At 55.0% G+C, this 15,824-nt stretch overlaps 2 protein-coding genes across 3 annotated transcripts; both read left to right on the top strand.

The window, feature by feature from the left end:
• The first annotated feature begins 997 nt into the window (after positions 1–997).
• ARL2 (ARF like GTPase 2) lies at positions 998–4,812 on the top strand. Its single transcript, XM_084635369.1, has 5 exons — positions 998–1,479; positions 2,144–2,254; positions 3,032–3,194; positions 3,710–3,790; positions 4,161–4,812. Exons 1-5 carry the CDS (start codon positions 1,301–1,303, stop codon positions 4,293–4,295), a joined length of 669 nt encoding a protein of 222 aa, XP_084491495.1. The 5' UTR covers positions 998–1,300; the 3' UTR covers positions 4,296–4,812.
• A 1,647-nt stretch (positions 4,813–6,459) lies between these two features.
• Positions 6,460–15,401, top strand: SNX15 (sorting nexin 15). Of its 2 annotated transcripts, none has more exons than XM_084634628.1 (8): positions 6,460–6,668; positions 7,285–7,320; positions 7,812–7,932; positions 8,876–8,991; positions 9,771–10,032; positions 12,151–12,297; positions 12,581–12,859; positions 15,011–15,401. In XM_084634628.1, exons 1-8 carry the CDS (start codon positions 6,570–6,572, stop codon positions 15,115–15,117), a joined length of 1,167 nt encoding a protein of 388 aa, XP_084490754.1. In that variant the 5' UTR covers positions 6,460–6,569; the 3' UTR covers positions 15,118–15,401. The 2 variants fall into 2 exon arrangements, with proteins under 2 accessions (XP_084490754.1, XP_084490753.1); XM_084634627.1 differs by having other exon boundaries at positions 8,876–9,000.
• Positions 15,402–15,824: the final 423 nt, after the last annotated feature.

The raw sequence follows: 15,824 nt of genomic DNA, 5'->3' as shown, positions 1-15,824 counted from the left end.
ACAGCCATAACCAGTGAAATGAAGAATGGCTACAAATTTCCCTGCTACTGGTCATTTGTGATGCTACTGTATTTCTCTGTGCTCACCACCTTGAATAGCTACCTGGTTGTGCTGCAGCACCTCCTTCCAGCTGAGGGACGCAGAGGCATTTGTACACCTTGCATAGCACCAGCTTGGTGCTCTGCAGCTGTTGCACCACCCTCTCTTTTCAGTAAAGGTAGACAGTGAGATGTGTAAACATAAAAAGAAAAGGAGGACTTGTGGCACCTTAGAGACTAACAAATTTATTAGAGCATCAGCTTTCATGAGCTACAGCTCACTTCATCGGATGCATCCAATGACGTGAGCTGTAGCTCACGAAAGCTGATGCTCTAATAAATTTGTTAGTCTCTAAGGTGCCACAAGTCCTCCTTTTCTTTTTATGGATACAGACTAACACGGCTACTACTCTAAAATGTGTAAGCATAGTATATCATCTACCAGCTATGCAAGTGATGGGTGCTTTGCAGAATAAGCATCCCTACAAGGGTCCTAGCCCCCAATCTAGTGCGCACAGGAGCTCTGAGCTGTGGTTGGGGAGGGGTGATCCCTAGGGGCTTGGGAGGAGTTAATAGCAGTGAAAGCAGAGATCATTGCCCTGTTTTAAGGGATCTGGGGTGTGGGAACCCCTGGCCTTGATAAGGGTGGCCTGTTTGCTATTAGCTCTATCACCAACAGCAGAAGATGATTCGGAGACCTGTGATGACACAAACTGGGAGCGGACGTGGCTAAGCCACCAGTGCAACTTCCCTTCTGCAGTGGGATTCGTGCCACCAGCAGAGATGGCAGGAGCCTAGTTGGTGGGGTCAGGGCCAGTAGTAGCCAGCCTGGCTGTTAGGGTGCACTGCTGTTTGGCTGGTTCCCCCCACCCCATCTAGGGTGGGGTCAGTGACTTACTGCCCCCTCTCATTTTCCCCTGGCTTGGGGGGGCAGCTTGCTTTCCCCTTGGGCTTGGCTGGCACCTGGCTTAGATGGGGTCCCATCCAGCTGTCCCATTTCGGGCTTGCTTTCCCATCAGTTGTAAATGAACCCCTTTGAGGGGCTGTAATACCATTCTCCACCCCCAGGTGACGCTGTGGGCTCCTTTTAAGGATTCATCCACCTGACAGTCCACCACCTCTGTGATTCCTGGGGGTGGGATCTGTAATTTCAGCCCCGTCGCCTAGGTGGCGATGTCGGAAAATCTAACGTTGTGAGGATCTCTCCTGGCGGCCGGATCCGTCCTCTTTGGTTTTCGGCAAGGGGGCGGAAGGTGTAGAGAATGTGCCCAATGGGGATCAGCGTCACGGTGATTGGCGGCGACGGGACCCAATGGGCGCTGGTCCGTGAGCAGCGGGTGCCGGGCGGGGCGGAAGAGGCGTCTGGACTGCTGGTGATGGGGCTGCTGACTATTCTGAAGAAGATGCGACAGAAGGAGCGGGAGCTGCGGCTACTTATGCTGTATCCTTTTGCAGGAGGAGAGGATGGGCTGTACCAAGCATCGCGGGATAAAGGGGGTTTCTATCTTTTAGATGTGGGAGCTGACGGCTGTACCAAGGAGTTGGGGGGAGGGATGTATCCTGTGGGGCTGGGCTGTACCAACAGTTCTTGGGGGTGTATCCTGTGGGGCTGGGTTGTACCAAGGGTTTGGGGGAAGGAGGTGTATCCTGTGGGGCTGGGATCTGCGCTCTACCAAGTGTCCTGGAGGGGTGCTGTATTTTGTGGGTTTGGGGATGAGGTGTACCAACTCTCCTGGGGGGCTGTATCCAGTGAATTGAGGGGTTGTACCAAGTGCTGTGAGGGGGTGATGGAAGAGGAAGGGGCTGCACTAGTCCGAACTGGGAGTTTCCTTTTTATGGGCTGATCCACCATCCAGCTGATCCAGCCATTGCCACCCCTGGTGGCTTTCCCTGTTCTGAGCTGTCATAGAATCATAGAATATCAGGGTTGGAAGGGACCTCAGGAGGTCATCTAGTCCAACCCCCTGCTCAAAGGGTGACCAATGCCCAGTTTTTGCCCCAGATCCCTAAATGGCCCCCTCAAGGATTGGATTCACGACCCTGGGTTTAACAGGCCAATGCTCAAACCACTGAGCTATCCCATCTCCTTGACCTACCTCCCCCAGTGGCCTGGACAACGCTGGCAAAACCACCATCCTGAAGAAGTTCAATGGGGAGGATATCGACACCATCTCACCCACACTGGGCTTCAACATCAAAACCCTGGAGCACCGGGGGTGAGCACCCAGCGGAGTGCCTAATCCATCCACAGGACCCCAAACCTGCCCAGCCCATCCATCCCCTGGAGAGGATTGTCCCTCCAAAGTCTGATCCCCCGCCACCTGCAAGGCAGGATTATCCACCCCTCCCCACACTGTAAACCCTCAGTCTCTGCTCAACCCTAGTTTCAAACCCCCTTAGCCATACGTGGTAGCATTGTGGAAAAGGATCTTGGGGTTTCAATGGATCACAAATTGAATATAATGGTCTAGGTTTTCTTGGTCCTGTCACAGTGCAGGGGGCTGGACTTGATGACTTCTCAAGATCCTTTCCAGCCCTACATTTATGTGATTCTATAGTGCACCCTTGGAGAGCTGATTCCCCTGCTTAAGAGATCTCAACAACCCTGGTCTCCAGCTGGTTTTGTCTTCTTTACTGTAAGTTCTGTACAGATCCCTCACCGCATTCCCCTAAGAGTTCCTGCTCCCCATGAGCTTAACTCCCTTCAGATCATGTGGGTGGTTTTTCTGCCCTCACAGGCTTCACTTAACCAAAGCAAGATGAGGCTTTATTGACAGATCCCCTGCCCCCCCCTACCCCCCCAGCTCAGCCCCTTGCTCACTTTCTGTTGCTCTTAAGGAATTTGGAGCCAAGAAAGTTTGGTCTCCCCAGAGCCAGATGCAGAGGCAACATCCCCTCCTTGCTCCAGGATGCCTGTTCCCCATTGCATGCTGGGATCTTGCCTGGCTGCCCCTTTACCTCCACAGTCTGTGTCTTTTTCTACTGCTCCTCAGGTTCAAGCTGAACATTTGGGATGTGGGCGGACAGACATCCCTGCGCTCCTACTGGCGCAACTACTTTGAGAGCACTGACGGTCTCATCTGGGTGGTGGACAGCGCTGACCAGCAGCGCCTGCAAGTCTGCAAGCAGGAGTTGCAGAGCCTCCTGGTGGAAGAGGTGGGAACTGCATCTGTCTGGGGGGAAGGGAGGATCTATATTTGGGAGTGGGGGGCTGTACCAATTGTCTTGGAGGGGATGGGGGGGTGTATCCTGTGGGAAAAGTTATATGTATTGGATGGGTTATATCAAGTGTTTTGGGAGAGGGGGGTGTATCTTTTGGGCATGAGGGAGTGGGCTGTACAAAGTATCCTTCAGGGGGCTGTATCCTGTGGGTCGGTGGGACAACTTCTGACTGAACTAGGCTGGAGGTAGCTGGGATTTGGGTTGGGGTCCTTGAGGTGCCTGGTTTGGTATTGGCCTGCTGGAGGCAGCACCTGCCTCTGCTGCAGAGAGGACCCCAGTCTCCCTGCTGCCAGGTCCCTCAGGACTGAGAAACAGCCCCCTGTCTGGGACAGAGGAGGAGGAGGTAGGCCTGGCTGCTGACTGGGTGGGAGGGTGCTTGAAGGGCTAACAGGAATGGGGGACCAAGACAACAGGACCATGCAGCTCACCCTTTGATTCCTTCCCCACAGCGCCTGGCTGGAGCTACCCTGCTCATCTTCGCCAACAAACAGGACCTGCCGGGGGCACTGTCCTCCAATGCCATCCGTGAGGTGAGAGCCACTGGCCTGAAGCAAACCAGGGATATTGACTGAAGGGAGTGGGGTCTGTTGGTTGGAGGACGGGGGTCAGAGTCTGGGAGTCAGCTCTTCTGTTCCCAGCTCTGGAAGGGGAGTGGGGTAGAAGAGTTACACCAGATGAATGGCAGCCAGGACTCCTGACTTGTCTCCAGTTTATCACTGACTCGCTGTATCATCTTTTCCCTCTCCGTGCCTCAGTTTTACCAGGTTGCGAGTAAGGGGCGAATCCTTCCCTCCCCAGGACGGGGACAGGAGGGTGTGCTAGTGCTGGGAGATGTGGGCTGAAGACAAGTTTGGTCTCAGCACACTCAGGTAACTCAGCGTCGTCTTGTCTTCCCTTAAGGCCTTGGAACTAGACAGCATCAAAAGCCACCACTGGTGCATCCAGGCCTGCAGTGCCTTCACTGGGGAGAACCTGCTGACGGGGATTGACTGGCTCCTGGATGATATTTCCAGCCGGATCTTCACTGCGGACTGACCATGCCCCAGACCTGGCCCCCTCCTTTGTGGGGGGCTGCGGGAGTGGGGGTGGGGCTGCATCCAAGCTTTGAACAGAGTTCCCAGGACCATGTGGCTGTTGTTTCCATGGACCCTCCCATCATGCTTTCCTCCAACAGTCAGTCATCGGGACAGCAACTCTCCTTGGACTCTGCCTAGATCCCAGCTGCCCCTGGATTGACGCATGGCTTAGTGCCCCTGACCCGGGTCTTGTGCATGTGTTTCAGGGTTTGAACCTTTAATGCTGGCAATCAGTTGGACCAAAATGATGGGGGAAGCAGAAGGATCAAGCCATTTATGGGGCGGGGCAGGGCGTGGCGTAACTGAGACCCCATCACTAGAGCACAAGGCCTGCTGAACTGTGTGCATGAGTGGTACTGGCAGAGAGGAACTCTTTCCCACCTCACCCCACAAAAAAGAAAGAAAACAACCCACCTCTGTATAAAACATTCATTCACATTTTTCATCTCCTGCGCTAATAAAATCAGTGGCCTGTGTCCTGGCTGTGCCTGGAGTCCTTGACCCTGCGTGGGTTGCCTTGTGGTTTTGGTTTAATGTGCCAGCTTCCCCTGAGAGATGGACTACCCATAGGGGTGGCTCCAGATGCCCAGCTACAGCATCTGTTTTTCACATGGGCTTAGTGATGCTGGTATATTTTTTTCCAGCCTCAGCTGAGTTGCAGGCCGGGGTGGGTGTCTGCAAGGATCTCCCTCACCCTCTATCCTGAACCCCCTGTGGTTTTAAGCAGAGAGAGATTCAGTTCCTGTTCTTAACTCTTACTATGAGCTGTTAAACAGCCCCCTCTGTCCCAGTCAGTGGTGGCTGGATCTCAGAGCCAAGCAAGGAGTCACTGAATAAACAGCCCCTGCTCCCCACCTCAGAGGGGGTTACATCTCAGCACTGGGTGAGGGATCCCTGTAAAAACAGCTCTTGTGCCCCACCCCGGAGGCAGCTGCATTTTAGTGACTGAGAAAGTTAATCTTTGTCAAATACAGTTTAATAATTCACCTCTTTCCAGTGCATTTAATCTCATCTTGCTCTGCAAGCTCTCCACTCACCCTCATGCTGCAGCAACCTCTGGGGTGGAGAAGGGATGGCAGAGCTATGAGAGGTACTGTTTTGGCCAAGGTCCCTCAGGCAGTGAGAACCCCTGGGCTGCTGCAGACATACCCTCTGGTCAGCTGTGTCCATACAGCAATAGCAAGACCTCGACTTTAAGGATGTACCTCAAAGCTGCCCCCCAACATTGAACTGTGGGGCTTGAGCAGCCTGGTTGAAGTTGGAATGGGACATGAGGATTGAGGTTCCAGGAAGCATCAAGTTTTCGAACCTTATTCCCAGTTTTTTGCCCTGCTTGTAAAGTGCATCAGCGTTAGAAGGGTGACACCGTTTTTCTCTCCACTTTCTATTTACCTGCCCTAGCCCTACCCTGTTACCTTCCACTTTCTATCGTATAACATTACACCCCTTTATACCTTACCCTGTAACCCAGTGGCTCTCAGCCTTTCCAGACAACGTTGCCCCTTTCAGGAGTCTGATTTGTCTTACGTACCCCAAGTTTCGTTTTACTTAAAAACTACTTGCTAACAAAATCAGACAAAAATACAAAAGTGTCCCAGCACACTGTTACTGAGAAATTGTTCACTCTCTCATTTGTACCAAATAATTCTAAATTAAATCAATTGGAATATAAAGATTGTAGTTACATTTTCAGTGTATAGTATATAGAGCAGTATAAATAAATTGTTGTATGAAATTTTAGCTTATACTGACTCGGCTAGCGCTTTTTGTGTAGCCTGTTGTAAAACTAGGCAAATAACTAGACGAATTGATGTACCCGCAGGAAGTCTTTGGTGTACGCCCAGGGCTATGTGTACCCCTGGTTCAGAACCAGTGCTGTCCCAATTACCTCTTTGCCCCTGCCAGTCTGCCCCTCTGTATTCCTTTCCCCATTCCAAGCTCAACTCCCCGCTTACCCTGCCTGTAACACTTTCCAGAAGAGCCCTTGACTTTTCAGCTCGCCTGCAGCCTTGCACTTTACACACGCTCCCTGGGCTGGGGCGGGGACAGGAGGTCCAGCCGCGTGTGCGTTGTATGGGCGGGGAGGTGCCTACATCGCTTGCGCATGCGTAGTGGCTGTTCGGCAAACCCACGCTCCCTGGTGGCAGTTACAGCCGCTGGGCCGCTGGCTGCCGATGTGTGGGAGGGCGGGTTCAGTATTTAAAGGGGCCGCCGCCCCAATGGGAAGAGGGTGATGGCCTGCAGGGTGAAGGATGAGTACCAGCGGCATTACACGGTCACGGAGCCGAGGAGCCACCCCAAGGGCTACACCGAGTATAAAGTGACAGCCAAGGTGAGGGGCAGCTCCTGGGACCCTCCCCAGGGGGCTGCGCGTGATCTCTTTAAGGGGAAGGGCCTTCCTGCTGGGCAGCAGGGGCTGCTGATACTCCCATGAGAGGGGGGCACCTCGCTCGGCCTCCGTGGGGCGAGACTTGTCCCTGGTGCTTTTCAGGGGAAAGGACACTGTGCGTAGCCGCTTTAAGAGGTGGGGAGCTGCGTGTGGGCCCTGTCGGGTCTCCGTTTTGGGGTGTCGAACCGTGTCGTGGTTGTGGCCCCTTTAAGAGGGAAGCTTCCTGCAGGGGGAGCCTTGTGTCCCTGGGTCCCGGGAGACCGCACGTGGGACGGTGTCGTGGCCAGCACCTGCCACAGCTCTCCACACCCCAGGGGCGTCCCAGGTGGGAGGCCCTGCCATAAGCCCTAGGCACTGCAGATGTTACAGGTCAAAGGCATGCCCCACATTGCCCATGTCCCATGGGGGTGACCCCTGCCACACTGCACCCCATGGCTGCCACATTTCCCACATCCTTGGCTGATGGCCCCGCTCAGCTGGTCCCTTCATTAACCCTAATTCTCCCCATCTCCTCCTCCTGGCTTGGAAGTTACTGACTCCTTGTCTCTTCCCTCCTTAGTTTGTTTCGAAGACGAAACCGGAGGATGTCAAGGAGGTGACTCTTTTAAACCCATCTGCTCATGCTGGGGAGGGGTGCCAAGAAAGGGTGGGAAGGAATCCATATCCATCCATCTGTGTCCTCAAAGAGAGGGAGCAAAGAATTCTGGGGGGGTCTCCACTCCAGGTTAGCCCACATGCACGGCTGCTCAGCAGTGGTGGGCAAAGTCCCAAAATTTGAGGTCTGGTGGAGCTGAGTTTTGGGGATGGTTTTGTCTTGGGGTTTTGAGTCCTATGGCAAAGGTTGTGGGGCAGGGGCAGAGTGACCGAAGTCTGGGGGTGAGATTCAGGAGGGCCTTAGGGAACAGAAATCCAGGAGTTTGACATCAAAGTTCAGCCTGGAAGGAGCTGGGTCCATAGGTTTGGATTTGGGGGTTTGAGTTGAAGGGTTGCAGTTTGGGGAATAAGGGAAGGGTCTGTGGGAGCTGCAGGGTTAGAGCACATCTGTGGCTAGTTAACTGGGGCACTTGGGGGGCTTGTGTCCTTCAGATCACGGTCTGGAAACGGTACAGTGACTTCAAGAAGCTGCATGGGGACCTGTCCTACATCCACCGCAACCTCTTCCGGCGCATGGAGGAGTTCCCCGCCTTCCCCAAAGCCCAGGTCTTCGGTAAGGGGCTTCCCAAGGGGTAGGGGACTCAGCAGCCCCTGGAGCCTGATTCATCTGGGTGCCCGCAGAGCAGGGGCAGTGGCAGAGAGAGCTCCCCCCAACACGCAGATGCACTCTGCTCTCCCCATCCCTCCACCTTTCCCCCCCACCACAGCTCCCTCTCCCATGCCCAACTCCTCCTATCCTCACAGCACAGCCCCCTACCCCATGTAGCTCCCGCATCCTCCCACACAGCTTCTTCCTCCCCACAGTGCTCCACGACATCCTATAACATCTGCCCACACACCCAGCTCTTTTCACACAGCCCCCTTCCTCCTCTTCCCCCAACAGCCCTGTCCCATCCCCCCACCAACACCCTGCAACTTCCCATAGGTCCCCACACAGACTCAGAGCTCCCTTACTGCCCCTCCCACATACCCAGACCCCACCCCGCCATCCACACATCCCACCTCCCATTTCCCCAGGCACAACAGCCTGAGTCTCCAGTGGACCCCTAGAGACTGCTGGTGTGGGGCGCTTGGACCTACCCTCCAAGTCACTTCACAACCAGATCACCAAACGGGCCTCCAATGGGAATGACCTAATTCACTAGGGACCTGGGACTGGATCAGAGCTGGTGCACCTTAGCAGGAAAAGGTCCCATAGCCCATTCCCTGCCACCCTGAACCAGCCAGTCCCCTGCCCTGGGGATAGACTGGAGCTGGTGTCCCCAAAGGGGAAAGGTCATGCCAGGGCATGCTGCAGGGGGGCTCGCACCAAATTCCCAGAACCGAGGCACACAGTGGATCATACCATGTGAAGTGAATTGAGGTGGGATGCCCACCAGACAGTGGCAGGGGTGGGTGGGCTGGAATCTACCACAGGCGTAGAGGTGGAGTGGATGGTCTGTCTGGGGAGGGGGTTGTGCTGCAGGACCTATGCTAATAGGAGCTCTCTCCTGCAGGCCGCTTTGAGCCCGAGGTGATCGAGGAGCGCAGGAAAGCAGCTGAGGCCATGCTGAGGTTCACGGTGCACATTCCTGCGCTGAACAACAGCCCCCAGCTCAAGGAGTTCTTCAGGGTACATGGGGTAGGGCTGGGCTGAGGGACCGAGTGGTCCGAGTCCATTGCTGATGCATCAAGCTGCTCACATACATGGCAGTACCAACGGCCCACCCAGTTGCTCTACACCTCCCATGAAAAGCTTGGGCTGAGGAGATTCTCCCCATCCCAGTGTACAGCAGAGACTCATCTGAAAGATGATAGTCAGGACTGAGTGGGTCTAGTACACTGGTTCTCAAACTTTTGTACTGGGGATCCCTTTCACATAGCAAGCCTCTGAGTGTGACCCCCCCCCCCCATATAAATTAAAAACACACTTTTGTTTATTTAACACCGTTATAAATGCTGGAGGCAAAGTGGGGTTTGGGGTGGAGGCTGACAGATCGCGACCCGCCCCCCCCCATGTAATAACCTCATGACCCCCTGAGGGGTCCCAACCCCCAGTTTGAGAACCCCTGGTCTAGCGGGTTAGAACAGTGGGAGCTGGGAGTCAGGATTCCTGGGTTCTATTCCCAGCTCTGGGAGGGATGTGGGATCTGGTGGGTTACGGGGTGGGGCTGGTATCTGGGCGCCTGGGTTCCCTTAGCAGGTCAGTGGCGAACTGGGATGTGGTTCTGGGCAGGTCACTTCCCCCATTTGTGCCCATCTTCCCCACTGTGCATGTCAAAATGTCCTGGGAAGCATCATTGCGCTGCTCCCCTGGCAGCAGACAGGGCTAATACCCCATCCCTGCCCCCATGGCCAGACTAGCACTCTAGTCCCTGGCTGCCCCTTTACCATGCTGCTCCCTTCCTCCAGGGAGGGGAGGTAAAGAGGCCCCTGGAGGCCTGTGACCTACGCATCCTGCCACCCCCTCTGATCCCAGTGCCACAGGAGGGCACAGATGCTGGGGATGATGCTCGGAGATCTGTGGCAGAGCTGGGACGTCCGAGCCTGGAGCCTGAGGGGGAGCCAGAACCGCACCGAAGGGAGCAGACGGAGCCACAGAGCCCAGTGCCCCGGGGAGCTGTGGGAGTAGCAGGGGAGGAGCATAACAGGGAAGACGAAGGAGAGGAGACAGGTACGAGATTCTTGCTATTGGTTTTGTGGGTTACAGCAGGGCGACCGGGTTCTATCCCCAGCTCTGGGAGCAGGGGAGTCTGACCGAGTGACAAAAGCTGGGTTTTCTGGGTTCAGTCTCAGGCCCTGCCACAGACTCGTGGTGTGACCGTGGACAAATTGCTTCCCCTGTCTGTGCTGCTCTTCCTCAGTCTGCAAATTGGGGATAGTTATATTGACCAGCCTCTCAGCAGGACTGCGAAGGGTTAATTAATTGCTATGGGCAAAGTTCTTGACTTCCACAGCGGAAAGGCACAACAGAGGGGCAAAAACATTATTGTGCCATTAAATGTTGTGTTGGTGATCTGTGACGTTCAGGAACCTTTTTCCCATTTAAACCTGACCCTGGCTAACCAAACAGACCAACCTTGTGCTTATGGCAGGGGGAGCAGGAAGGGAAACTTGCCAGCTGCGTTTCAGAGCAAAGATTTAAGCAACTCTTATTTATATTGTGGGAGCATGAAGGGACCCCATTATGGGGTGCACCTTAGCAGGAGTATTAAGGTTGGTCCTGGAGGACCCCTCCATATTAGAGCCCCATTATGATGCGCACATTCTCACCAGTATTGCGGTGGTACCTACAGGCTCCAGCTGAGCTCAGGGCTCCTTGTGTTACATGGTCCCAGCCCAGAAGAGCTCACACTCTAAATAGACAAAGGGTGGGAAACAGAGGCACAGAGAGGTGAAGGGACTTGTCAAAGGTCACCCAGCAGGTCGGTGGCAGAGCTGGGAATAGACCCCAGGAGTCCTGAGGCCCAGCCTTGTTCCCTAGCTATTGGCCCATGCTGCATCTCCGTATATGTGAAACTGACCAGCCCAGTGATCAGCTGTCTCAAGTGCAATTGCTAAGAGCCACTCCCTAGTAGGGAGGCTGCGATTGGGAATTAGGTCCCCAACTCCCAGAGGATTTTGGCATTTAACACCTTTTACAAATCGCAGCCTTGATCTCCGTGAAGGACTTTGTCCTTGCCAAGGGCTTGGCTTCCAAAGGCACTGACTATCCATGGCTCTGATTGGGGCAGCAGGTGCTTCAGAATCCTAGGCCTCCTCTTCTCTGCAGGCCAGGGAGCAGGATTAGGGGACAATGCACCATGAGCACATGACATTCAGCTGATTCAGGGGGGGACGGGGGATGATGCATCATGTAGTTCGTAGGTTGGGGAGTGAGGGAGGATTCTGCTGCTACAGCAGGCGAGTCAGGAGCGGGGAACAAAGAGCTGTAGTCACAGCCCAGCACCAGGGAGGGACTGGACAAGAGGCAGCTCAGGGGCCTGAGCCTATAATGAAAGGCATCACTTTCGCCAGTGAAGATTGTTGGATCCCAGGCTCTATCCTGCCTCGGGCAGAGGCTCTTCAGCTGGCCCAGCCTAGATGCACTTAGCAGCACTATTCATGTGATGGTGGTACCTAGAGGCTCCATTATGGTGGAATACAGTAGAGTACAGAACACAGAGGCCCTGACCAAGATTGGGATCCCACTCTGAGGTACACAGTCATAGTAGAATAGCATCTAGAGACCCCAGCTGTGATCTGGGCCCCATTATGGGTGTGCATTATTAGTAATATTATGGTAACATGTACAGGCCCCATCCAATATTGGGCCCTTATTATAGTGTGTGTATTATGGTCCCAGCCAGAGGCCCCAGCTGAGATCAGGGCCTCATTCTGTTGTGTATTAGTAGCATTACAGTAGCATCTAGAAACCAGCTTGAGATTTGCACCCCATTATAGCATGCACATTATTAGTCGTAGTAGGGTAGTGCCCACAGGCCCCATTAGGGTGTGTGCTTTATTATTAATCAGACAGTAGCATCTAGAGGCCCCAGCCAAGCCTGTGGTCCCATTGTGGTGGGTGCATTAGTAGTAGTATTACAGTGGCGAGAGGCTGTCCCTGCCCCAAAGAGCTCACAGACAAACGGGGTGATTCTCCTGGTTGTACAGATGGGGAAACTGAGGCCTTGAGCACCAGACCCTCAGCTAATGGTGGGGCTGCTCCCTGGGCAGGTAGGCAGGCTGGCTTCTCAGGGTGGGGTTCAATTCAGACACCCACACTTTCTCCTGTGCTTCTTGCCTGGATCAGGGGACCCTGCACTGGCTGCTAAATCAGAGGAGGACCTGGACCTGCTCTTTGCCTCTGTGGGGGAGGAGGAGAAGGAGAGCGGGTCGCCTCTCCGCGGCCCCCTGTCTGACCAGGACTTGGCCCTCTTTGACCCATTCATCAAGGAAGGTAGGAGGGGGTTAGATGGGTCTGGGTCATCTCTAGGGGATGCCAGCTCTGATCCAAGCCCAGGATTGGGGCACTGGCTGGCTCAGGGGAGTGGGACATGGAGGCTTTCTTCTCTGGGAGCTGGGCGGGCTCAGGCCACGTGGAGGATGTGGGGGTGGGAAGCTTGCCTGGTGCTCCCCATAGTGGGAGGGGGGGAATGGAGGGTTTCAGTCTCATGAAGCAGGCAGGGGGTCCCTGCTACCTTTTAACATGCCTCCCCCACACACACACTTTGTGCTTTCAGAGCAATGCTCAGCCAGCCTTTCCCAGGGGGCCACGTTGGCCCTGGGATCAGAGCTGCTCCCCGGCCAGGACATTGAGCTGGCGGCTGATGCCCTGTGGGACCTGCAGATCTCTCAGCCTGCGGAGCAGGAGGCAATACAGGGACTGGACCCTGGAGGCTACCTGGCAGTGGCCACTGAGGAGATCACGCTGGCCTTGAAGCGAGAAGCAGCCAAAGACTACGCAGGGGCCCTCTGTGGCTACCGCAATGGGGTGGACATCCTGCTGAAGGGGGTGCAAGGTACTTGGAGGGGTGGGGGAACCATTTGGTCTGACCTCATTGATAAACCAGTACCGTCCTTAGCATAGAGGGGAAAGTGACATCCCCCACAAGGCATGGCATGGAGTCTGCAGCACAGCCAGAGCAAAATGCAGGAGTCCTGGCCCCCTGCCCGTTGCTTTAACCACTGGACTCCACTCCTCTCCTAGAGCCTGGCATCAAAACCAGGAGTTCTGACTCCCAGCTCCCTCCCCTACTCTCCCAGATATGTCTGTGTGTCACAGCAGCTATTAGCCCCCTGCCCATTAGTGTCTGCATTTGGAACCCTCCCTCCCATCAGCGGTGTCACACCTCCATCGATTTCTGCCCCCACAGAGCAGAGTCACAGGCCTTGATTCCATCAGGCCGTGCTTGGTCCCCTCTCTATGGGGGGCGGGGAGGATCCTAAATCACCCCAAGCAGGGACTTGGGGCAGCTCTCACAAGCTGAGGTGGAACAACCCTCCCCACGTCACAGCGGAAAACCAACAGCCAACCTGCTCACCTACAGGGACATGAGGGGATGAGAGTCAATCCAGGGATTGGCCTGGGCCAGCGCTGTCATTACTGGAACATTGCATCCTTCATGGTGTAGGTAGGCCAAGCTGTATAGCCAGCGGCCCCGCCCCATTGCTGGCCAGCCCCTCGTTTGCCCCGGCTGTGTCCAGCCCCCTGCCCAGACAGGGCCTTCGACCCTTACCGCCCCTCCACCCCCAGCTGGACCCCTCACCATCCAATCCTCCATTAGCACTTAAGAAGTTGGGTAACACACAGAGCTTGGCCTGCCTGAGCAACAAAGTATAGGGCCCCCTGGTGAGCTGCTGCCTGTGATAGGTGCAGACAGCAGCAGGCGGCGCCAGTGAGCCTCTGCCTGCAGCACCAAGTGAACCAATTTCTAGGGGAAATGGGGGTTTGCTCCTTGTCCCCAGAGCCGCAGGGTGCTGGCACCTTGACCATTTCCGGAGATTCTGGAAGTGGTTGGAGGCAGTTTTCATACGTTTCCACATTCCAGCCAGACAAACGGAAAGGCCCTGGAGTTCAGGGTGGGCCTCCCTTCTCCTGACCAGTAACCACGAGTGCGGCTGCACCTGGCCACCCCAGTCCTGGTGCGGGACCCTGGTGTGCTAGGTGCTGCACAAACATGGAACAGCCCGTCCCTGCCACAAAGAGCTTCCCAGCTGCAGCTGGGTATTGCCAATGAGCCAGCCACCCTCAGCCTGCTGTCAGGAGCAAGGAAGAGCCACCCAACATCAAGGTTACCCAGGGTGTGAGATTGATCCTATGTCCCTTTGCCAGGGCTGCCCTTCCTCTCAGTCTTAAGCACAGATTTTGCTGTGGCTTTTTGCCCTTCCCTGATTCTTGGGGGGGGGGGGGGCTTTTATTTCCATGGGAGGGTTGCAAATTAACTCAGGCTACCTAACAGCAGTGGGATCCTCCCACGTTTAATCTGGCCTGTTGTGGCCAAACAAGCCAGCGTAGAGAACAAACCCACAGCTGCTTTCTCGAGATTTCACCGAGATTGGAGGTGTGGGTATTGGTCCTGAAATCCCTGGTCCTCAGCCCAGATTATGCACCAGTCCCTTGGGACCAGCTGGCAGCATGCCAAGACAATGTCTCCTGCAGAGTTAACTCTAGGATTGCATGCAAATTGTTAGCCTCGTCTCAGCTGATGTGTCTGCCCCACTCCTGGGAGCTGCTAAGATTTCGGGGGGGGAGGGGGCATCCCATAGTTCTTATTACCACAGTGAGCTGAGTGGCTCTCATCCTTTTCTAGTGAATTGGGGGAGAACCTGTCTGTCCTTTGCAGGCACATAGACGGGGAGGAATTGGGGGAAGGCACTGAAAGATTAGCTGCCGTCGAGCAGCACTAGCTTGCAGTCACCCTGGACTGTTGTCGTGCTAGCAGCTGGTGAGATTCACTCCCTGGAGTTTTAGCCTAAACCCCCTCCGGGGCTGGCCAGCCTGAGTTCAAACCACCTCTGCACTTGCATTAATTCTGCAGCTGAAGACAAGCCCTCAGTGTCATACATTTCACTGCAGGGAGGAGTGGGCTAGCACCATAGCTCAGTGCAGGGAGCCAGCTCTTTGCTTACGGTCATGGGCACATCTGTGCGTTTCCCCTCTCCTTGCCCAGGAGACCCCGATCCTGCCCGCCGGGAAGCGGTGAAAAAGAAGACAGCCGAGTATCTACATCGGGCCGAAGAGCTGGTCCAGCTGCATCTGACCCATCTTCAGCCATGAGCCAGGATCTAAGTCCCCTCCCTGCCACCAGGACATGGGGCTGAGCTGAGATCTAAACCCCTAGCTGCCTTTCCAAAGAGATCTAGGGCCAATGCATTCTCATACTGGTGACTTAGCTATGGCCTTTCTCTCATGTCCCCCCGCCCGGGCTCAGAAGCAGGACTACAGGTCCTGGCTAGAAACACACCACTCACACAGCCTCCATGGTTTGCTTTAACACAGGGCTGTATGGTGAAGGGGGGAAATCTCTCTCTGCACTACTAAAGATGTTTGTGTCTACAGCACTTCTCCAGACAGTGGGTGATTCTTCTGCTGCCTTGGCTTGTGCTTTGAATCGTCATTGGGCAGGAAGCTCCAGCTCTTTGCAAAGATGAACAAGCCCTGGAGCCCCCACAACCACAGAGGGAGAGGTCAGCACCCCCACTTTGCAGAAATTGAGGCACAGAGACATGACTTGCCGAAAGTCATATAGGAAACTGGTGGCAAAGCTGGGAATAGAATCCAGCAGTCCCTCTTGTTCTAGTTTTCTAGACCTCACTCCCATCCCAGAGCATAGAATAAAAGCCAGGGGGCCTGACTCCCAGTTCCCCCTCCCCTCTCAGAGCTGGGCATAGACCACAGGAGTCCTGGGACTTGAACATGGGAATGTAATGGTCAAAGGGCTCGGCTTCTCCCACGTGAGCTGAGCAAGGCTCTTCCCTCAGACA

The sequence above is a fragment of the Lepidochelys olivacea genome (genome assembly GCF_965140295.1).
Source record: "Lepidochelys olivacea isolate rLepOli2 genome assembly, chromosome: 7".
NCBI lineage: Eukaryota > Metazoa > Chordata > Testudines > Cheloniidae > Lepidochelys > Lepidochelys olivacea.
The sequence above is the reverse complement of the archived record's forward strand: the minus strand, read 5'-3'. Positions and strand labels throughout refer to the sequence as shown.

What these genes read in the sequence shown, in the direction of transcription:
- SNX15 (XM_084634627.1), top strand. Translation starts at nt 6,570, where the DNA reads ATGGCCTGCAGGGTGAAGGATGAGTACCAGCGGCATTACACGGTCACG. An exon ending in AGTTCTTCAGGGTACATGGG is followed by an intron (nt 9,001 to 9,770) that starts GTAGGGCTGGGC and finishes CCCTTCCTCCAG; the next exon opens with GGAGGGGAGGTAAAGAGGCC. An exon ending in CCTGCTGAAGGGGGTGCAAG is followed by an intron (nt 12,860 to 15,010) that starts GTACTTGGAGGG and finishes CTCCTTGCCCAG; the next exon opens with GAGACCCCGATCCTGCCCGC.
- ARL2 (XM_084635369.1), top strand. Translation starts at nt 1,301, where the DNA reads ATGTGCCCAATGGGGATCAGCGTCACGGTGATTGGCGGCGACGGGACC. An exon ending in AGAGCCTCCTGGTGGAAGAG is followed by an intron (nt 3,195 to 3,709) that starts GTGGGAACTGCA and finishes CCTTCCCCACAG; the next exon opens with CGCCTGGCTGGAGCTACCCT. An exon ending in CCTCCAATGCCATCCGTGAG is followed by an intron (nt 3,791 to 4,160) that starts GTGAGAGCCACT and finishes TCTTCCCTTAAG; the next exon opens with GCCTTGGAACTAGACAGCAT.